Source organism: Sander lucioperca, chromosome 15 (genome assembly GCF_008315115.2).
Source record: "Sander lucioperca isolate FBNREF2018 chromosome 15, SLUC_FBN_1.2, whole genome shotgun sequence".
NCBI classification, from domain to species: Eukaryota; Metazoa; Chordata; class Actinopteri; order Perciformes; family Percidae; genus Sander; species Sander lucioperca.
Window position 1 is genome coordinate 26,952,867 of NC_050187.1, and position 23,804 is coordinate 26,976,670.

The 23,804-nt window shown below is 38.2% G+C and overlaps 1 protein-coding gene across 2 annotated transcripts in view; it reads right to left on the reverse strand.

The window, feature by feature from the left end:
• The window catches only part of kcnh1a (potassium voltage-gated channel, subfamily H (eag-related), member 1a), a 42,502-nt gene extending 22,584 nt beyond the window's left edge, over positions 1 to 19,918 (reverse strand). Inside the window, exons 1-7 of one of the 2 annotated variants that reach the window (XM_031315971.2) lie at positions 19,679 to 19,918; positions 16,847 to 16,873; positions 14,618 to 14,741; positions 6,542 to 6,648; positions 6,067 to 6,195; positions 4,578 to 4,696; positions 3,931 to 4,323 (exon numbers count right to left, since the gene is read on the reverse strand). In XM_031315971.2, the coding sequence (XP_031171831.1) occupies positions 3,931 to 4,323; positions 4,578 to 4,696; positions 6,067 to 6,195; positions 6,542 to 6,648; positions 14,618 to 14,741; positions 16,847 to 16,873; positions 19,679 to 19,751 (972 nt within the window). In that variant the 5' untranslated portion in view covers positions 19,752 to 19,918. The remainder of the gene's footprint in view (positions 1 to 3,930; positions 4,324 to 4,577; positions 4,697 to 6,066; positions 6,196 to 6,541; positions 6,649 to 14,617; positions 14,742 to 16,846; positions 16,874 to 19,678) is intronic. The other variant, XM_031315972.2, reaches the window with a different exon arrangement.
• Between the last annotated feature and the right edge of the window lie 3,886 nt (positions 19,919 to 23,804).

The following is a 23,804-nucleotide window of genomic DNA, read 5'->3' on the forward strand; positions in this document are numbered from 1 at the left end:
CAAAACTGTTCATAATCATATTCTAATCAAACTGAAGCCTACTTGAGTGACAGCTCGGTGGTTCCAATTCTTCCCATCACGTCCCATGCATGAATACAGGCAGGAGGGGAGGGGAGGCCATGCAAACAGAACGGATGAAAAAGAAGAAAACAAAAACGAAGCACAAGTAAGAGAGAAGACACTTGATCAGTAGTAAGCGATGAATAAACACATGACAAAATCAATATTCAATAAAGGCTTCAAATAAAAAGAAACATAAAACCTCATTTGTGTTTGTAAAGTGTGTGCAGTATGACCAAAGCATGCACTAAAAACTCTGTTAACTTTGTCAGCTTTTGTAGCAAAATAAAGTGAATCATTAGTGTTTTTGGGTTATCAGTCATTAGTAACTCAAATTACATGTCTCAATGTGACGTGCGGAGCGCTTTAAGATTGCCAAGAACAACTTTGACAGCCGCTCCTTGTTAATGATCTTCCCCTCCCTACTTGGAAACCTTTTGGGGAAAACAGCCATCAAAGTTATTCATGTCAGTCGTTAGGGTCTGTGGCAGCAGCAAGATGTTTCGGCTCCCGGTTTAATAGCACGGGCGATTGTTTACCCGCTCTCATTTACCCTTGCCATGGATTGCCTCAAAGCAATTTGGAGCAAATTGGAGTCACTGAGTTGTTGCAGAGACACACTGGAAGATGATCCTGGAAGTGGATAGTCATCTTTCATGTTAGTTTACCACCACTGTGTCCATAATCTTACCGTAGGCTAAATGTACACTTGAACCTCACTTGTATGAAGCTGTACTGTAAAGTGTAGGGCTGGAACTAACAATCAGTTTCACTGTTGTGAATTCTTTTTTTAATTGATTGCCGTTAAGTCTATTAAAAGTCCCAGAGTCCAAGGTGACGCTGACAAAATGCTTGTTTCAGTCCCAAAATAATCAATGTACAATTATATAAAACTGAGAAAAGCGTCAAATTCTCACATTTGAAAAGCTTTGTGAACCGTTGGATGTTCGATAAATGACTTTAATGACTGCAACTTTAATAACTGATAAATCATTTCTCAACTAATTACATAAATGACTTGTTTCAGTGGACAAAAGCCACTGCCTGACAGAACAATGTCTAAATAATCTCTTTTCATGGGATTTGTTGACAATAAGAAAACATATCTTACAGGATAAAGCTGATGATTAATCTTTTATTTTTGCCAACTTTTATAAAAAAAATAAATAAAAAGACCAAACCCCAAAAAATCTATTATGTAGTCAAAGCCTGATATAGCTTAATATTCTGTGACATAATGCATTTAAGAGCCATACTGTTGGACTGGGTGACATGTTATTTCATTACAATTACCACATTTTTATTCTGAACAATGCCATGGCTGCAATTTCAATTTCTGGAAACCATTGATGACATTTTGATCAACATATTAAATCACTGACCCGCAAATTGGCAATGTTTCTTTCAATTAAGAAACATTGCCAAACATTGCTGTTGTTCCGCATTCTGAGCTTGAGATGATCATTCATGGTTTTATATCATGCAACTCAGTTTTCACTTGTCTCAGCAAGTCGTCCTAGGACCATCTACAATTGGTCCAGAACTCTGACACAAGGCTGTTGACCAGGTCCAGCAGGATGTCACACATCACTCCTGTTTTATCCTTGTTACAATGACTTCCGATCAAGTTCAGGATCCAATTTAAAGTTCTTGTTCTGACTTATAAAGCTTTGCATGGACAGGCACCTGTTTATATCTCTGACCTGCTCCATCCGTACACTACTAACAGGTCCCTCAGGTCTTCTAACCAGGGATTACTGGTGGTCCTGCGCACTCGCTTAAAAACTAAAGGTGACCGTTCCTTTGAAGCGGTGACTCCAAACCTGTGGAACCCCCTTCCAATTGTGCTTTTAAAAAGCAGCTGAAGATGCACTTGTTTAAATTCGGTTTTGACTCATGTTTGTAACTTTGGGTTTTAGGTTTTAATCTTTTAAATGATTTTCATTGGTCGTTCAATTATTTTTTTCCTTGCTTATTTTCTGTTGGATCCTACTGTATTTTTTTTTACAAATGTTTATCATGTGAAGCACTTAGTCTGTAAAAGGTGCTATATCAGTTTATTAAAACTTTATTATTGTAAACACAAGCTATACAGACAATCCCTTTTTTTCTTTTTTTTTTTTCTTGATAAAACTAAAAAGATCAAATAAGACCAGCCTCATCTTTTAAATTCACAAGAGCTTGTTGTTTTTCCCCTCCTGCTGACCCCTGACCACTTCTGCTCCAGCCACTTGAACTTGTCAGCGTTTAGGATGCTGAAGCATTGAAAGACTAGAGGCCAAAATGCTGGACCTGCAAATACAACTCTCGGCCAACCAACAAGCCTCTTTTTCTAAAGCTTTACCACAGTATTTCATATTATCTTGTACTGTGTGAGCTAGCCGACAGCCCCTGAGAGCCGACATGCAGTGTGCTGCTCGCTGTGTGACGCGCCACGTCGTTTAATGCTTTCACAGCATTTCAGAGTGGCAATAACACACACACACAACATGAGACATGACACATTTAAGCACACACAAACATACAATGATGCATTATTAGAATGAAAACTGGCAAGTGCAGGACCCTGAGGCTCCATTTAATCAATTTGTGTGTGAACATTTGGACCTGACTCAGAAGCTGTGGTTGCACCCTAAAATATATTTTCAATCAGACGCAGCTAGAGATGGATGTTTTGTAAATAGATTTTATCTGCCAACATACAATATTTTAACATGATGTAAGCATTCTGTAAAGTTATTCTTCTCCCTTAATGAAACACATTTAGGTAGACATGGTTATGTCATACCTGAACAACAAATAAACAACCTGTTTTTCTTTCCCCTTTGTACAAGAAAACTGAGTTTCAGTAAACCTTAAAATACCCTCATACAGTTACATTTATTAACGTATGAGTAGATACTGATAGAGTTGAAAGTGACTAACTCAAAATGCTTGTTTGGTAACACAACATGCCTTAGTTTACAGTATGATTCAGTCCCTTTGTCAGCTGTCATTAAGTGTTAATGTGACACAGCAGAGTGCTGAAGAGTGGCTCGGTTTAATAATGGAACCCTTCTTCCCCAATTAAAATGTGCCAATTATCTCAAGATCCTGTGATAGCTCTGCAGCAAACACTACTTATTTTGGTCCAACATTTATAGATTCACAAACAAGCCTATCGCTGTATTATGTTGCTCATTCCCACCTCGTTTTTTCACTGCCGCTATACTTAACAACAACCAGTGAACAGGATCTGATCACCACTGCCATGTCATTATTAATGTGCCTGTGTGGAAACCTAATAACTTGTTAATTACCTTAGAAAGGATCATCTCTAGTATTTTTAATGCTGTCTCAATTTATTGGCAAAAAGACAGACAGAGCACATGTGCACAACGCTAACAATTTGTTAGCATTAAGATACCTCTATTTTTTTATTTATTGTAATTGTAAAAAGCAGCCACTATTTGATTTTGACCTTATCTTCATTCTTTTGTTTGGTCTGTTTCTGGCTTTGTCTCTAAAACGTCCGCTATTGCTAGTATAAAGTAAAATGTCATAGTCATGTTATGTCATGTTTGGCCTTTTTTTCTTAACAAATGGCTTAAACAACTAATCAATTATCGAAATAGTTGCTGAACGTGATATATTCTAATTGCTTGTTATGTCCCACTAACAGTCCAAAACCCGAAAATATTTGGTGTACAACCACCTAAGAGAGAGAAAAGCAGCACATCCCCACATCTGAAAAGCTGGAACTAGCAGACGTTTGGCATGAAGTCTTGAAAGATGACGAAAAGGAATAACAGATTATCAAAATAGTTGCTGATTCTGATTCCTTTCGATCGACTAATTGCTTCAGCACAAACACAGAACCACCGCACTCACCTCATCTACATTCTCGAAGGCGTTGATGACGTCGTACGGCAGGCAGGACAGCAGGTCGATAACAAACCAGGTCTTCAGGTAGTTCATACGGATCAGCTTGGGGTCTGAGATGACCTCGCCGGCGGGTCCGACGAACGTGGTGTGGAAGTTCAAAACGATGTCCACCAGGAAGATGACGTCCACAATGCTGTCCACCACCAGCCACGTTACGTTGTTCTGCTTCGTCTTGAAAGAGACGTTGTAGGGCACCATGATGGCTGTGTAGAAGGTGAGGATGAGGATGACCCAGTCCCATGTGGTCTTGAAGAGACAGTAGTGCAGGATGATGTGGGGAGGGGTTTTGGGGGTCTCCTGTTTATATTGAGGTAGGATATCTGAGCCTAGCTGCAGTACCTGACGAAAAACAGCAAGTCAGGAAAACTCAGCAGACAGATGAATGTATATGCACAGCAGAAGGCCAAAAATAATGTAGCTTGGAGTTTAAATTATGGCGGCCTGACTGTAACTATAGCTCAAATGCAAGTCTTAAAAGTTGACCTGATCTAAATGACTTACAATTTCTCAGTGTCTATAGTTTGTTCCCTAGTATACAGAACTGAGTTTTACTGAATCAAATCAGAAATCAAAATCACGTGTATCCTTCGTACCTCAGCTAAGCGGGAGTGCTTGTGGACATTCTCTCCTTTGTGAACTGTGGGCTGCAGCTGTTGTAAGACTCCTCTACTGCTTGTTAGAGCTCGAGTCAGTCGGGCAAACTTTCCCCAGCCTGAGGATTATAAACACATACAGTACGCACAATCTTTAACGTGATGTTTTTCAAGATGTTTTCTGGTACTGTATATTTCCTGGGGCTACAGCATGTTTTCAGAGCTTGAGAGAGTTGTGAAAAGGAAAAGACTCACAGAATAAGGTCTGAAAATACTTTTTTAAAGTATTGAACAATTGCTAAGGACTCCAATCTATAAAGCTTTGTAAAAAAAAAAAAAAAAGCATACATTATAAATTGTAACGAAAGGAGTGTAAACCTCACAGATGTTAATGGTGCTTGATTTTTGTTCTTGTTCTTTTTCTTAATAGTTTGATAAAGTAGATGTAAATTAGTAGTATGTATGTATTGTTTAAAATGGTCTGTTTAATTTATCTTGTTGGACTGTAATTTTGTTTGTGGTGAAGACTCGGGGTAGGACCTGATAAGATGATGGCTTCTACTATATCCCTTTTTGAAAGGGTGTGTTATGTTGACATTTTTTGCTATTCTTTTATACATTTTATATATATATATATATATATATATATATATATATATATATATATTAATCGTGAGTAATACATATTTAATTCATTCATTTATTCATTAAAGAGGTGATAATATGTCTATAATGATGTGTTTACAATTTGTTTCTGCTGCCCCAAAGTGGCTAAAAAGTCTGCTGTTGTAGGTTTACACTGCTTGGTTGAGGTTAAAGAGAGAGTGTGAGCATTGGTTAACTGGACGCTGTACAAATGTCATTTGAACAAAAGGCTAATGTTATGTTTCTGGTGAGGACAGTCCTAAGCTTTTGTAGGCTACTGCATTTTTTGTCTTCATAGGATTCTTTTCCTACAGTCTCCACTCTCTACTCAGACAGCGCAAACCCATGCTTGGTATTGTTGCCTGCAGGCCATGTCCCATGGAAGATAGAGGACTAAAGCTAAAGTCCTCACTGATGCAACAGCCTTCCCAGCGGAGCGCTGCCTGTTGATGCAGAACTACAATCTCAATTTTATTCTAATTACACATCCTATTTTGGTCACTAGTCGCACTAATGTTTGTTCTATTTTGTCTGTCTTCATCTTATTTGACAGAGTGGGTGTTTGCCAGAGCAGATGCACCATGCACAGGGTCTGATCATGATCGCTGGTAGACTAATGTTACCTCTGCCTCTCTCACTTGATAATCTCTGAAAAGTTTTAGATTGCGCGTGTCTGCCGCGCAAATTGAAAAACATTTTAACGGTTTTTTTTGGGCCATTTGAAGTATGAAGTATCTGCATTTTTCCTATTTTAATCACTCCGGAGTACAATTAACTTTTATTGGCAGCTTCAGAGAGACATCCTTTTAATAGAAGGAAATAAATGAAATTGGTTGACTCTAACCTTTTGAAGAATCATCTTCAATTGGCTGTTTAAAGGCTGTGATGTCACTAAACGTGCAAAGAAACAGGACCACTTTCTCTTGTTCATTTCGAATGGGAGCAATCTTCACAAAAAACCAAACAGGCGTCCCTGAAAGTATAAAAAGAACAACACACATATATTTAGCTGCATCATCTACTTATTTTTAGAATAAATGACAATGAGTGCACATAGAGCAGAAATCTTGATTGCATAGTGTAAACTGTTAAGTTCTGGGCTTTCAGAAAGGAAACAAACATCGCTACCTTTTTCTGGGGAAGGTTTCTTTTGCTCTGGCTCTCTACCAATTAGCACATTTTTACAGAAGCAGAAATGTTCTGGGCTGCCTTTGAACTCCACTGTATGTTACAGGAGCTCTGAATACATTTGCATGACAAGAGAGTGGAAAACTTCCCATTTTTCTCTTTTCCTCACATAATATGGCACTGCTACTTACTGTTCTTCTTGTACATCAGTATTTCAAACGAGTTTATCTCATAATTCTCGAATGTTAGTCGCACTTTTTCCGTTGTGTCCTTGTCCGTGAGCTCCCCGTACATGAAGCTGGAAGACACAAAGGAAAACAACAATTTGAATATTTAATAGACAGCGGCACATTGGACAAGCATGCTGGTTCTTGCACTTAGAGTGTTCCGAGGAAGGCTCAAATGTGTGAATGTCTTAATGTGTTAGTTCCCAAGTATTCCCTGGTTACATTGTGGTACTTTGTTCTGTTCTCCCATTTCTTTGACAACACCTTTTTACTTCTTATTCATGTTTTCCTCCTAAATTTAACTGTATATTTTCTAAAAACAAAACAATATGCCATTTATCAGGAGTAGACGCCTAAACTGTGCAGAGCAGCTACTGAGGGCTATTTAGAGATCTCTAGAGACCTACACTGCAGAATTAGGCTGTATTAAATATAGAGCAGAAGTAGATTAAAACTCATTGAAATGTATCCTTAAGCATAAAAAAGATAAATGTAGCCTGATGTCTAATTGGCCGAATGCAAAGTACCGCTCAAAAACAAATGGTCAAGCAACCATGCACACATTTAACCACGCTGCAGAGACATTCATCTCACTTTGCTTGTTACTGCCACCCTCAGTAACAGCTTGTTCCAGCATGATCTAAATATAACTCCCGAGTTTGTTGTGAAATAATAAAAAAAAGGAAGGCTAAATTTAATGAGACTACATCCTGATGCTGCAGAGACTTTTCAGACCAGTGCTTGATGTAATATCACTGAATCTCTCTCTCTCTCTCTCTCTCTCTCTCTCTCTCTCTCTCTCTCTCTCTCTCTCTCTCTCTCTCTCTCTCTCTCTCTCTCTCCCTCGAAATGTGACTTGCTTCAAAGACAAAACAATTCCTCAAGTGACTTTCTTGCCATGCATGAAAAATTCCCACAGGTTTGTCACTGTATGTTTACAGGATCTAGCAATGGACAAAAAACAAACATGCATAATTGAGGAGACACAGAACACAGTAAGAGCAGTTGAGATGGAAATAACATCTTTGATCCACACACACATCTGCAGCAAACGATGCTCAGATATTAGACTTAAACACTCTGGGGAGATGAGCATACATTTTATGTTTGAGTCATCTTCAAAAACATCAAACATCCCTAACCTTAACCCATCCATACAGTGAATGTTTAATGGCCTCATAATCAGGCTCATGGGCTAAAAAAAGACCAAATGATTAAAGGTATAGAGGTATATTTAAAGAATATAGAGATGAACCGACACTGTAGCACGGTTTGTAAGTTAGGCTTTGAGCTAAATGATAACATCAATATCTACAGCTGAGGGTGACACCATTAGTTCTGCAACTATTTGGTCATGAATCAAAGTATTAAACAATTTAAGATTTTGACCTGATGATGCTGCTACATGGAAAGTTAAGGGATCACAAAATGATTACCATTCATCCTCTGGGGAAAGAGGGAGGCCCATACTCAATCACTGCAGATCTACAGATACATTTTCACCTAAAATCTTTAAAAATAAATAATTGATACAGTAAACTACGCTTAAATAATACATGTATTTCTTTTACTTTTTTACATGGTTACAACCAGCTTTTAGTCAAATCTGTTACAGTGTATATATTGACAAACATCTCTTATCTGCTTTCCAAATGTCCTTGTTGGAGTATTATCTGCATTCTAGTCATTATAGAGGTTTTGTGATGGTTTTGTTTTCAATTTGTTACTTCATTTTTTTAGTTTACTGCTAACCAAGCTAGCCTAGCTGTATGGGGCTAATGTGTCGTTATATAACAATGAAATAATGAAATCTTACTGTTACGGTACTTACGATATTTTACTCTGTTTACTCTTGTGGACTATGTATACTGTATGTTTATTGATTACTGTGTTGTGCTTTCAATGATAACCTAATGTTAACTTTTCACTGGCAGTACTAATTCATTGGGTCTAGCTCTTATTTGAGAAATATCATTGTTTTCTGTCAATGCATTTGCTGTCCAATACTGTTTTCATTTTCACTGTTGCTTCCAGTAAATACAACAAAGGCTTGTTTGCTCACTGCATAGCTAATTGTCATTTACTGAAATTGTTGTAATATTTAGCCATACATAGGATAAAACCAACTGCATATAAACTATTTACGTGTAGACAAAAAGAGACAATAGATAGACAATAGAGTTTTCTCGAATTGGATCTTGACTACAGAAGATTTTAGTTCTGTTTTCCTTCCTGTTACAAAGACAAGACTTCATTTCATCTAGCATCCTAAAAATAAACCTAAAACAAATCGTCACACACGCTGTTCAATATTTGTATTGGCAAGTGTTCTAAAGCTTACGCTTAAGGACCTGAGGGTCTAAATCAGTAATAGCTGCAGTTCTGGCTGTGACAAACGCCTTCTCCCACAACACAACAAATGTCCCACGGTTTTCAAATCTGGCAGCACCAACTGTTTCCATGTGATCCTATTAATATAGTGCTTACTGGCATGCTTATTACTGGCACAATAAACACAGGTCCAGAAACTAGTCAATAAAATATGTAGTTCATTTTATTCTTTTATGTGAACAGTTTTGGTGCCTTCTCCAAAATTGTTCACATAAACGACCCCGGGTACACAGTTTCACGGTTGCAGTCAGTGATGTGGACGCAGTTTCAGTTGTTACTACCTGATATTAACCTGATATTATTAAAGATTTGTGTCTTAGTTATGTGGTTTCTACCACTGACTGTAAATATTAATAGACAGAGCATGTGTGACGTCACCCATTGATTTGTGGAGATCTGCTATGAGCCGTCGAGTTTGCCGTTACGGGTGCAGCCATCTTGGTTGCGGATGTGACGATTTTAGACGAGAGGGAGGAATCATAGACTGTTGGGCGCTATCTGACTGTAACGTTAGCTGAGAGTTGGCAACGCTGCTTACACTCTACGTTACACACTTTCACTGGCAATCTGGATGCAACTGCTGCTGAAAGCTAGCCTACATAATTCGAGGTAAGATTTAGCTTCGCTAGGTTTTAAATATATCTTTGTCCCATAGTTATATTACATATAAGACAGGCCGCGGACTGTCAATCACATCATAGCCACGCCCTAAAACACCTTTATCGTCGATTTTAAAATCAACAAGACCATAATTCAAAAAATTAACATCATTCTATATTGCAGAACACTTAAAACTAGCGATTGAGACCATAAACTCATTATGAAAATGTTTACTGAGGTAATAATCAAGTGAGAAGTGGGTCACTTTCTCATAGACTTCTACAGAAACCGACCTCCTTTTGCAACCGCACGTGTCGCCCCCTGCTGGAATTCAGATAGAATGCAAGTTTAAGGCACTTTCGCATTTGCAGTACTTCGCCGAACCGGATGCTTTGTCCATTAATATTAACAGTCTATGGTTTCTACTCTTGCAAGAAATTTAACAAAACAACATATTCTTAAAGCTATAATGCATAGTTTCTGTCTCCTCCATGAGGAATTCTAAGTAATGACAACAACACTGTCGGCGCGCCCACATGATACAAGCCTTATATGACTGCGCACGCGCCCCCACGCAGTTCCTAGTAGCCAAGGTTTATTATCTTTTTGATTGATTATCTTTACTCAAGTTTCTGCGCTCAAACATCACCGGACAACACAATCTTCTGAACATAGCCATACTGAGAAATACAGAGAGAGTTGTGCTGATGAGCTGATAGTCTTGATTAGCTTTGTAGCAACTCATTTGGCAATGGCTTGAATGTAACAGACGTTCATTAATATCAAAAAGTTACGTACTAAAGCTTTAACTGTCTTAAATTATGGGAAAATCTGTTGAGATGCTTTGCTGAAGGGATTTGGAAGATGTAGTTGATCCAGGATCTCCTCACAGTTGGATCTAGTATAAAGAAAGGCCCCTGAAACTAGAAAACTGAGCTCCTCATATTGACCATGAGCACAGCAACCCTGTGGACAGGCGCGGATTAATGCACAGGCTTGCGTAGGCTGCAGCCTAGGGGCCCCACGTGTGCAGGGGCAGGGGCCCCCGGATTGGCCAGACAATTTATTATTATTTTAAATTTACTTCAGTGCAAACAAAAAAAGACCCTAATTGGCCCATAAGAAGCATTTAAAAAAAAAAAAAACAAGCAGGTGATTGGATCTAGATGTGACTTGGGGCACATCTATCCAGTCATAGGAGGGAGTCTGAGACAGTCAGAGACTCCAGCCACCCGAAATGGAACATTCTCTGTAATTTGGCGGGAACATTTTTTGCGTAATTCTGCATTAAGAAAAGCATTAAATCTTCACATTTAAGTAAAGAATGTCAGGAATAAAACTCAAACAACATCTTGAAAACATTAGATGAGACTTTAACATTAATCATTTAAATAATTATTAAAAGGTGCCGTAGGTAGGACTGTGAAGATCCAGGATCTAGCCAAAGAACCTGAACATCGACAACTTCTGCTCGTGGGTCAGCCACACCCCTGACAGAGATGGAGGGAATCCCCGCCCCCCCCTCCACCTGTTGCTGCGGAAGAGAGGACACAAAAAGAGGCCGAAAAATCCTGCTACCTATAGCTCGGATCCTGCATGTTGGGATAAAATTGATGACTACGTGAGGGCATATTGGATTAAAATGGGACCTAAAAGTTGCCAGAACAAAGATGCAGATGTTGCTTCCTCAGAAAGACAATATAAACACCAAAAGAGGTAGGCTACTTTTCCAAAACCCTGTTTAAAATGAAATGGCAAATGGTGAAACGCAGCCAAGAGAATGGCTGTTGTATTCCTCCTCAAAAGGCATCGTGTTATGTCGCGCAAATTATTTGGGAACAGTGATATTCAAGTGACTGGAAAAATGCAGCTGTACGCCTAGCTGAACATGAGTGATCTGAGTGCCACAGAGAGGCAATGCTTGCGTATGTTACGCGCTGTGCTGACGATGGGCGGATAGATTTGGAACTAAAAAAACGAGTTGACAAGTTGACAATGAATGCGAATATTGGACCGAGGTTTTAAAGAGGGTGGTTGCGGTGGTGAAAATCAAGAAAGAAAAAATTCTAAAAGGTAGGATGATTATGCAACTATGTAGCCTACATATGTATTATTGTGCTGCTGTTTCATTATTGCTGTTAATAACAGTGTTATTATGTGCTGCTGCTACTGTTTTTTTTAATTTTATTCACAGTTTAGTGTATTGCATAGTGGTACTCAAGTACTGTACAAATTGGAGGTACTTGTACTTTACTTAAGTCTTTTTTTTATATGCCACTTTCTACTTCTACTCCGCTACATTTTAAAATGTGTACTTTTACTCCACTACATTCATCTGACAGCTTTAGTAATTAGTTACTTTACACATTAAGATTTCTGCAGACAAAACACATATAGGTCTAGTTTAAACAATACAATGTTTTATAATAAATTAAACTACCCAACAATATTTTGGCCTACAAGTCCACCTGAAATGTATAGCTTATTAGACACTTAGTTGATTGACAGAACTGTTTGGTTTGTTTAAAAAATGTGAGGATTTTTCGACATTCAGTACTTTCACTTTTAATACTTCAAGTACATTTTCCTGATGATACTTGCATAGTTTTACTTAAGTAACATTTTCAATGCAGGACAGTATGGTATTAGTACTTTTACTGAAGTAAAAGATCTGAATACTTCTTCCACCACTGGTAATGATGTTGTGATTCTGCCTCAGTAAAACCGAGTGTTCTGCACTGATGCAGATGCTGTAGCCTAACTGTTGATTTATAAAGCTAAAAGTGATTACCAGCTTGCTGTTGAACTGTGAATCCAGGGAATTCTGCTGCTTTGCTGTTTATAGTTACATTTCAATTGTTTTGGTGCTGTGGCGGCAGAGGATAATATCTGGTATTCTTTCCACTTACATCTCTGTTGATGTTAGTTTTGGTTGTAGTGCAAGTATTTCTTGATCATAATTAAAGGGCTGCTTCTAAGCACTGGGCCTTATGCTTGTTTGTATTTATGTTTTGTTTGTATGTTCAATTTCTCATTTTACCTATGTGGTGTGGTGATAATTGTTTGCTGTGTCTGTGTGTCTGTGTGTGTGTGTGTGTGTGTGTGTGTGTGTGTGTGTGTGTGTGTGTGTGTGTGTGTGTGTGTGTGTGTCAGTTCACCTTATTTGCGTGTGGACCATGTATGGCACTAAATACATTTTTCCAGTAAAGCACAATGATTAAGGGGGGGCCTCACACAAAGAGCAGCCCAAGGGGCCCCTGACCACCTTAATCCGCCCCTGCCTGTGAAGGAACATCTCTGTATCCATCTAAATGTTTTTGAAGCTTGAAATGCAAGCATGTTAGCATGTAAACACACTAAAGTAAGATGATAAACATGCTTAACATTATTTCTTCTAACATCAGCATGTTAGCACTAACACTGTGAGCATGCTAATGTTAGCATTCAGCTCAAAGGACCGCTGTGCCTAAGTAGAGCCTCACAGAGCTGCTAGCATGACTGTAGACTCCCTTAACTACAACAGACTGATTCAAGGACCACATTGCTTCAGCCGGTGACCACAAGCAAATCTCACTATTTGATTTGAAAATAATAGTTAAAATCTTTCTGCTGTACTGCTGATGCATTAAAGGAGAATTTCAGTCGATTTCAACATGTAGCTCTGTTGTTTGGAAATTGTGAGTGCTGAGTGCTGTCAGTAGCAAGAAAAACTAAAACAATCGGTGCTGCCTACACCGTGTTATCCCCCTGCTAGCGTTAGCACCCAACAGGCTTAAACAGGGCAAGTTTTAAACATGTTTTTAGCCTCTAAACATGCTCGAAATGTCATTACAAATGCCTACCCGTGTGCAGTGATTCCTTCCGAGGAAACACAGCAAATTTGACTGGAATATTGGATTGTATGAGTTCGACAATCGACTAGTGTGGACTTGACCGGAAAACAGGAAATAAACAGAGGTATGTGCGCTGGCTGGATTAACACAATGTTTATGCCTTTCTGTCACATCTACTGCAGTCAGATTCGCTTTGTTCCCTCGGAAGGAATCACTGCACATGGGTAGGCACTTGTAATGACATTTTGAGCATGTTTAGAGGCTTAAAACACGTTTAAAACTTGCCCTGTTTAAGCCTGTTGGGTGCTAACGCTAGCAGGGGGATAACACGGTGTAGGCAGCACCGATTGTTTTCGGGTTTTTTTGCTCTACGTGTTGAAATTGACCGGAATTCTCCTTTAACTCTCCCTCTCATCCTGCTAATGAATAAGGAATTATGCAAAATAATCTGAAAACAGTGCACACATGTTGAGTATGTGCAGTATTGTTTCTCTTTCTCTTAAAAATAAGTTCAAATGTTCCAAACCACAAACATGAGCATGAACACCGGCACACTGTAGACACCTGCAACCGATTACATTATCCTCCTCAAATAAGCCTCTCCAATTACCTCAAAATAAGGATGCTTTGCCTGGTGGTAGGTCTAAATACAAATAAACACAAGTAGATACAGTACATAGAGTAGAAAATGTCTTCTACAGTGGCATAAAATAAACTCAATGTATTTTCAGATAAAGTAATGTCAAACCACTACAAAAGGTCCATGACTATATGATGCAGGGTTCTAAGTTAGAGCTCCACACAACTTCTTAGTCCAGGCACATTTAAAAAAAGGTTATCCTTTCTCACACTGTAGTATAACTGCAGCAACAGCATGATTATTTTAGGTTCGCCAGCCAAGATGAAGCTCATCCAAATTAACAAGAAAGCTGTTAGCCCTCACAAGTTCTTGCATTGTCACTTCATCTTGTACTGTATCTGTAAAAAATAATCTGTAAAATAATTCAAATTATGCCAATTCCACAATAATAAGTAATTATCTTAAAATTAGTTTGGTATGTGGATGAGGTAAAACACAAAATGCTGTGTTTGATATGTTCTCTCATTATGTTTCTGTAATCGATGAACACAAATGTGAATATATTTATAAAGGTATCTTACCCCTTTAGCATTTGAAAACTGTAATATGGTAAGACACACTGATCCTCTTGCCTACCTGCAGGTGCTGCTTTTCTGCATCACCTCTGCTCTGTGGTAGCCCGACAACTTGCAGAAACCATCATTGCTGTAGACGATGGGCCAGTCTACTATCTGAGCATTTCCCAGGACAAAGTTGGTATCTGATGGAAAGTAAACAGGGAAGATAGTTGCAGTATTTCCTAAAAAAAAACCAATATACAAATACAACTACTTAAACTAGTATACTTCTATAGCTTGGGTTGAGAAAAGGTTGAGGCTTATTATATTTGATCTAAATCAAAGTCAAGGATTTGTTGGAGCTGCAACTGAAAAAGAAATTGCAAAAAAAGTTATTCAAAGAGTTACAGGACACAACTACAAAGCAAATGTTAGGGCAAAAGTAGATTTGAAATTCAATTTTTAAGTGTCTAACCCTGGAACACTTTATTGTAAAGCACAGAATTATTTGTAGACTATTTCATAGATTCTCAACACAAATTTACAAGGAAGAGAAACATTGAGGATAAGAGTGCAGTTATAAACAGCCATTATGGGCTGTTCAGTGACAATATAATGGAGGTAATCTCCTCACCATGGACACAAAAGTATGATTTAACGTCCCTTCATGCTGTATATGTCTATTTAAAATGTGTTTTGAAACAGATGTCTTGTTAAAAAATGTGCTTTGTCTTGTAAGGCTCTCCCCAAAGACTTAGCAACCCAGCCTTCAGGAGCTAACACACTTTAAAGATTTTCATTAGTGTCCATAATGGTCTACGGCCCATTACACACTCCACACGGGGCGCTTACACACAAATAGGCCAAACACAAATTGTTGCTTATGTAGAAAACATCCAAATATCTGCTTACTTTACTTCTTATTAGTAGTTAGTTGCTTGTTAGCAGTACTTTTCACAAGAACAGCTTGTGTTGTATTTTTGTTGCTTATACAGAGTGTAAAGGCTTAGTTAGCTGTTTTAGAGGTGTTTGGGGGTTGGGAGGGAGAGAGAGAGAGAGAGAGAGAGAGAGAGAGAGAGAGAGAGAGAGAGAGAGACAGTGTTTTTCATTAAATGGTCCAGTTTCTAGCTAGTGATTATTATGAGGATGTATTCCTTATTGGCAAGTACACTCTTCAAATATTAATATCTGCTGTCATCGATTAAATGTCATGGCAAACAGAGTAATTCTCATGTAGCATTGTTTGCATATTCAAATGTTAGCAAAGCCTCCAAGCAAAACTTATTAATGGTCAAAATGTTGATAAACCTAAGTAATCATTGAATTGCATGTACATTTGTAATGGCCTATTTTGCTTCCGTTCTATTTTAAAACATTAGCGATTTTATAATTAACAGTCACATACTGTTACTCAGTGTCATTGCTTAAACTCCTCATGTCACAATACATAAAAACAATGGACAACAGGTGTTTTTCATTTTCACAGCTGGCGTGAAAAGCTCCTAACTAAGGATGATTGTAACAAGCATGCAAATGTTGCACTGTGTAGTAATTACCATGGAACAAATATGCAAACAATTTGCCTTGGCTTTAAACAAATGGCTACAAAAAGAAAGTTTGTTTCAAATGTGCACAAACTTTAAAAGCAAATTATTATTTTTTATATTTAAAAATGCTTAAGAGTAAAAAAAAGCCCAAATCCATCCACATACTTTTGGCAAAAGGCAAAAAAGGAGCAGATGTAATGGTTTTAAATGGGACAGGAGAAATGATAACTGGGGTTTCACCCTCAAAAAATTAAAATCTCTCTGTATGGCAGATCTCAAAGCAAACCACTCTACTACAGTATGCACACAGACTACAACAATGTGACGATAGCAGTGAAAGAGCAGGAGAAGAAATAAAAAACACCTGGCACAAAACAAATTTATACCACATATGAACACACCCACACAAAAGATTCTTGATCAAGACAAAATAAAACACCTTGAAATGACAATTAAAAGGCATGAGAACACCGACAAAATATGATGCACGAGATGTTCCATGCCAACGTGTTATTTTACAATGATCAGATGAACGTTAATCTTGCGAGTAAAGAAAGTCCAAAGCTCCATTATTGTTATTAGCCCTGGATTTGCTATGTTGCACCAAATTTTCACAAACATTTTTAATAATCTCAAAATGTCTAATTTGTTAAGTGCTTTGCAAATAAACAGCATTTGGTATAGAACATTTAGTGGTAAATTAAAAAGAGATAGATACTGTAAAGAAAACAAGCAGCACACCAAACTAAACTGTATAGTACCTGTCTGTCTATGTGACAATGTCCAAACTGAAATGTTTGAAAAGGAAAAAAGGTTAATATATTACAGTGAGAAACATCTGTTGAACCTGAATGGAGGCTATAGGCTAAAAACAATGCAGCTAATTTGTAAATAAACTATTACATTTAAGTTATACAGAAATGGGTGTTATTATTACTGTTGGCTCATGCTAATTAAAGCTGCATTAATCAATTTTTGGCCACTAAAGGAACAGATAAACTCAGAAACAAGCTAAAAGACACATAGCTGGCCTTAACTGTTGTGGATAACATATTAGCATACAGTTTACTTACACATGCAGCAGACTTATAGCCACTTAGCATTCATTTGGAGTCATATTTCTGGCCATCATATGCATTTATGTCAGCTGTTCACTCTACTTTTAGCTTTCTATTAGTCTCTACCAACTTCTGAGAGAAATATGTGGCTCTTTAGCTGCTAATATATTCAGCTTTCTTCAGGTAACATTAGTCACTAACTTTGTCTGCCTGTCGTTTGATGCTAGGCAAATCAAAAATATTGAGCTAAATTAAGATAAAAATCACCATAGATCTACAAAGTTAAAAGTAAAGAAAATGTAGTCATTAGATTCAATGTAAATATAAATAATGTGGATTAATGCAGCTTGTTTAGCTGTCCGGCCCACAACTTTACTGTTTTGGTTCACTCTCACCACTCAGCGTTGTTTTTGGCAGCAGGCAGCTGTTTTCAGTGAAAAAGCTATAATCCCTGTACACTACCTGCTCAGCAGACACAATTAGTGACCAGCTGGTGAACAGAGTGAAGCATTTATCAGCTAAAGAGATATATATTTCCTTCAGAAGTTGTTAGAGATCAAAAACAGAGGCATTGGCTTTTTCAAATATGCAGCAGAACCACAGAGGCCAATAGTGCACAACTAAAACCAGTTGTGCACTATACAACTTCACCAGCAAGATTAACTGTGCCTACCTGCCTACATTTTCTTTGCTGCTCCTCACCTCAAAACATTTCAAGGAGGATTTCGGGGTGTACTGTACGTGTCAATTAAGTGGTCCAAGAACCTCTTATATTGCATTATTGGCTACATTTCATGTTAGAGTCCTAGTTGCAGCCAGGTCTATGTTATTGTCCATGTTTTCTTACTGGCATTAATTACCGACACTCAAATGGAACGGAGTCATCATTATGATATTAGTTGCACCTGTGCATTTCCTACTATGACAGGTTTAAATGTAGAGAAGAATGTTATGTAAAAACAGACTTCTGTATGTTATTCCTTGTATTTGAAGTTAAATTAAGGTGGTGAACTACTAGACGTGAACATTACATTTGAAATAGAGACAAAAAAGTACACTCTAATCTTGAACATTGAAAGTTAGGTAAAAAAAAAATATCTCATTGTTTGTGAACGCCGCCCACCCACCACTGTGTCTCTCACAAGTCACTGGGTCTCAGTGGCATCCTGCAGATTATAGCCTTGGCTCTTTTCTTCCTAGTCTGGGAGAGACTAACTGTTTGCTAACATGGACCCCCCTCCCCCCAAGATTAAATTTTTTTTTTTTCTTCTTTTTTTTCTTTTATATATGATACACCTTAGGGATCCAGATTCTCACACTGTTCATCTAAATAAAGCCTCACTCTGGAGAGATGTATTCACCCTTTCTGAACAAGTTGTTCCCTTTCGTCATAAAACATTTTAATGTTGATACGTGCTACATGGGGCATACACCGACACACAAGTTGGTTTGGGGGAGCCGACCATAAATTATAGGGGGAAAAAAACCCAAACCTAATTTTAAACAAACCATTTAAAAAAAAAGTCATTATAACTCATCATTAGCTGGTGTGTATGCAATATTGTCTTCAAATGTGGTTTGTTACAGAAACACAATAATGTTGGCTCTGTTTTACAGCTAGCTGTCCAGTGTCATAACTCTCCAGTCTGTCCTGTCACTTCCTATTGGATCTAAGAAAGGCCCAAAGGATTACTGACACCCAAATGTCCAAAAATACTGTAAGACCTACGTGAGAGTTTGGTAAGTTTCAGTTTATAAATATGGTAAACTGTCCTCATATCTGTACAGCATTGTGTGCATTAATTGGCTTAGTGAATCCCATTTGTGTCAGTAACAAAAGGTTGGCCTCTCCTGTTCAACACTTATTCAGATACTGTTGGTTAATATTAGCCATTAAATGATCTTTAAGGGCTAAGACATTAGCAAGAAAAGCCTAATAGTTACATTTCAAAACTAATCTGTAGCTTAGAGGGGACTCTTGCTGATGTTTTCCCACCAGAGATCATGCTGCGCTGACTGAATTCTACATATCTTTAAAATTCCATTAGTATATTTACACTTCGTGTTCCTGCGTTCGCATTAGGCCTGTAGAAAATATCCAAACAAGATATTTCTGGTCAATATAATTTTTCAATTAAGACTTTCAGAAGCCTTATGACATCAGTAGGCTATTGAATGATAGTAACCTGCTGTGACTTTCGCTCTCCATGCACTCCTGCAAGGACTGGCAACAGGAGCTCTGTCCGAAAATGAATTCAGTCATTCTGAATATTATTACTAAAATCATTTGACGTTTTTAACACCTTTTTTTTGCTACGTCGCTCAATGAAAATACGAACTTTTTGATGCACATAGAGGTGAGGGCTTTATCACTAATTAGCCCCCTTTGTTTTTTTTACGTCGTTAATTAGCCTAATTGATTGGCTTGATTAGACAGGCTGATGGTAAATTAATGTGCTCACATTCTAAATACAGCTTTAGTTTTAATGTTTCAATTCTTTAGTTCCATGTACAATATTAAATCCTCACTCTTACCGTTCGACCGTCTGACAATATTCTCCAAAAAAGTATTCTGTGGGGCCACAAGTCCCCTCCGACCCCCCGCCATCCTGCCTCTTCACTCAGTCGTCTGCAGGTGAATCTTTACTCCTCGATCTGCCGTTTGTCTTCATGGTCTCTCCGGCTCTGAGACGCTGCGTGGATGTCTTAGTACGAGCTGTTTGTCTGGTCTGCTCATCGTCTACCTCCTCAGCCCGGTGCGGCGGCGCCTCCTAACGCACCTTATCATCCAGGAGACAAAAAAAACGCATGGGCGCACCGCACAGGAGGGGCCGGGGCTCTGCTCCTCCGCATGTGCCACTAACACGACCTGGAGCTCCATCTGCTGGATCAAACAATGTGTAAACTGACAATTCTGTGATGTGGTTCCTGCACATGTCCTGCCTTTTACTTGAGCAATTTCATAGGCTACTTGAGTAATTTCATTTTGCTACTTTATACTTCTACTCCACTACTTTTATTTTATATATATATATATATAGGCTAGGTACTATACTTTACAGGTTAAGATTTACATTTGTTTGTAAAAACACTTTATAAAATGCATTGTTCAACATTTTTTAGCCATTTTCTGTCATTCAAGAGTATCTTTTCTGCAGAACAAGTAGGCCAACTTTACCTTTTGATACTTTAATACATTTTGCTGATACTATTTCTGTATATTTACTTGAGTACGATCTTGAATGCTGAAGGGAAAGGTTCGGATGGTTTAGGACTGCTTGTCAACAAGATCTTCCCCTTTATAGTGCTATATGTATTACGCTGATGCAATAAAAATCTTCTGTTTTTAAGAATTCAAGCTGGTTTAATATTTAGCAGAGTGAATATGTTAAACCAAACTGAGAAAAACAGTAGGCTACAGGGAACAGGGAAAGCTTTCTGCAGTCGACCCAGGAGGATTGTTATTTATTTTTAAATGTATTAATCGCTTACAGTCAGGTTTTTGAAATGGTTGTCCCAAAGTAGCAGCAACACTGAGACGTGTATTTTTTACCTTTTGACTCCTGCAGTAGAATTATCTCTTTCAAAGACTGCATTTTCCCTCGGCTTATTAATCCTGTTCAATTATTTTGGACCCTGCAGTTCCCATACTAAGACAGACCTCAAATAATTCTTCCGGTAACAACACTTCCATTATAATCAAACAAATACACAAAAAAAGACTAGGAAAAAACAATAGTAAAAAGGTTTATCACACCTATGGTTTCTCTGCTTGTTTTCTATCCTCTGTTCATTGAGTTCATGTGTTGCCAAAGGTGTTAATTAAAACTGGATGGCTACTACGGAAACCAGCATGGCTCTGTGTGCTGCAGAGAAGCACAGGATATCACAGTTTTATGCCTAACCAATTAAAAAGGTAACAAATAATACCTGAGCCATGCTGTTGTTTCTTTGTCCACTTAGTAGTAGAGCACACATCAGTTCTGGCTAGCAAGGGAAAGTAAAGTGTTACCAATAAAATACCAAATAGCCCCATGTCAGTGGCTGTATTTAATGGCTGAGGATTGCTGAGTCAGTGTTTGCTCTTTGTTTTATGGTGCACACACCTTCTAGCTTTCTAAGGGGCCATCCACACGGAACCCTAAGAACCCTACAATGTCATAAAAAAGGTGCAAATGACTATTTTAATAAGACTGCCTGCTGCTTTACTTTATTATTTAATGATATATTGACTAAGCAGTCTATGCCACTGACTATGCGCCAAGCCACAATTTCTCTGCTGCCTAAGCCCAGTAAGGATCATTCTGAAATGACTAATTTCCGCCCTATAAGTATGTTAAACAATGACTATAAGCTATTTACTAAAATCCTTGTTATGCGCATGGAGACCGCCCTTTCTTCTTTGATACATATTGATCAAGCAGGGTTTATTAAAGGTTGACTTTCCCACTCCATGTAATGGCGACAGCAGACACTCTACAGCATCCAGCCATTGCCATATTGCTGGATGCTGAAAAAGCCTTTGATAGGGTAGAATGGCAAGACCTGTTTTATGTCTTGTCTAAATTTAGTTTTGGACCAGTCGTTATCAGCAGGGCGAAGAGCCTCTATAACAACCCTATGGCTTCAATTAAAACTAATGGCATTATATCTGAACCTTTTCAACTGCTAAGATCTACCCGGCAGGGTTGTCCCACTTCCCCATCCCTCTTCATTTTGGCCCTAGAACCTCTAGCATGTGCAATCAGAGCAGAGAGGAAAATCACTGGCATCAAAATTGGGGGTTGTGACTTTAAGGCCAATTTATATGCCGATGATATGTTTTTTAACATTATCACAACCACAACCACTGCAGTCAATTACACAAGTGGTGAAATTAGTTGAGGAGTTTGGAAAGTTTTCAGGATATAAGGTGAATTTCAATAAGAGTGAAGCCATCCCACTAAACCACTTGACCCATCTGTCACATCTTGGTTCTGTTCCCATTCAATGGAAACCACAAGGTATGAGATATATTGGAATTAACACAAAGACTCCCATAGATGAGATTTCTGATTTAAATGGTCCTCCCCTTCTTAAGACAATTAGGGAGGATGTCAAGAGAAGGACAGTCCTACCCATTTCGTTATGGGGCAGAACAGAAATGATTAAAATTAATATTTTACCTAGACTGTTATTTCTTATATTAGCGATACCTCTCAAATTCCCTCCTTACTGGTTCAAAGAAATTAATAAGTTAATCACAAATTTCCTGTGGAGGAATACGAAACCAAGAATTAGCTACAAAATATTAACCAGACCTAGGAAAAGTGGAGGACTGGGAGTTCCAGATGTTTTTTCCTATTACCTTGCTTATAATGCTAGGTTTTCTTTGATGTGGGCTTATACATGCAAGAGCGAATTAGGTAGTTGGAAATGGATTGAGGAAAACGTTTTATCTGAACAAACCAAGTCCATCTCATTATGTGCTTAATGGTTTTACCCTAAAACCAACTTGAAACTAGTCAACCCGCTAATCAAATTGTCTTGCGAGGTAGTTAAGTTGCTACAAAGGGGCATCCCTACCATCATGCCAACTGGGACAGATAGTAAAAGATAGTGAAATGGTACCATTTAATGAGTTAAAAATCTGCTATGATTTAAGAGATGTCGACATTTTTGCATATTTACAACCCCAATCCTGGGGTTACTTATTTCAAAAGAAACCTACATAGGGTGCAACAATGATCTGGACAAAAATCTGAGGGAGACTGCCACAGGGAGGAGAACAGTTTCAAAGCTATATACATTATTGTCCACTGCTTCCTTTGACTGCTTATCCTCCATTAAACATCAATGGGAGAGGGACTCGGGCATATCTCTGACTAATGCAAAGTGGGAAATGGTTACTAGAAACAAAACAACTGTATCTAAATGTGTAAAATACAAAATTCTAAAAGTAGTCTACTACACAGAGCGTATATAACCCCAAGTAAATTTAACAAAATGGACAACTCCCTCTCACATCTATGTTGGCATGGTTGCAGTGAGACAGGGACACTGATACACCTCATGTGGCAGTGCCCCGCAGTGAAGAGTTTTTGGAAAGAAGTTATATCTAGATTGTCTTCCATTCTAATTGTAAAAATACCACTCTGCCCACTCATCTGCCTTCTAGGCAGTAAGGTAGATAATATACAGTCAACACGTATTCAATGCATCATCGCTTTGGCCTTTTTGTCTGTTAAGCAAATTATTATGATGAACCGGAAAACTCATAAACCCAATTGCTTTAACAGACAATTGGTTAAAAGACTTTCTAGACTTGCTGTCAATGGAACGGGCTGCATTAGCCCTCTATGAATTTGACCGAGGAGATGAAGGACCCTGGATCTTTATAAGGCTATACTTGGAAACACTGGACATATAAATTAACTAATGGTTCTGCAGCCCCCCCCACCCCACCCCGTCTGTTGTACTTTGTATTGTAATGTTTGATGAGTTTGTGGTCTTGTGTTGTATGTGGTTTGTGATTGTCAGAAAAAACAAAAATCTAAATGAATAAAAAATAAGACTACCTGCTGGCTTGTAGTTATGTATTAGTGTTAGAATCAAAAAGGGTTATGTAATAGCAATAACTGTTATCAGTCAAGTCATAGACCCAGTATCTTGCATGTGAACA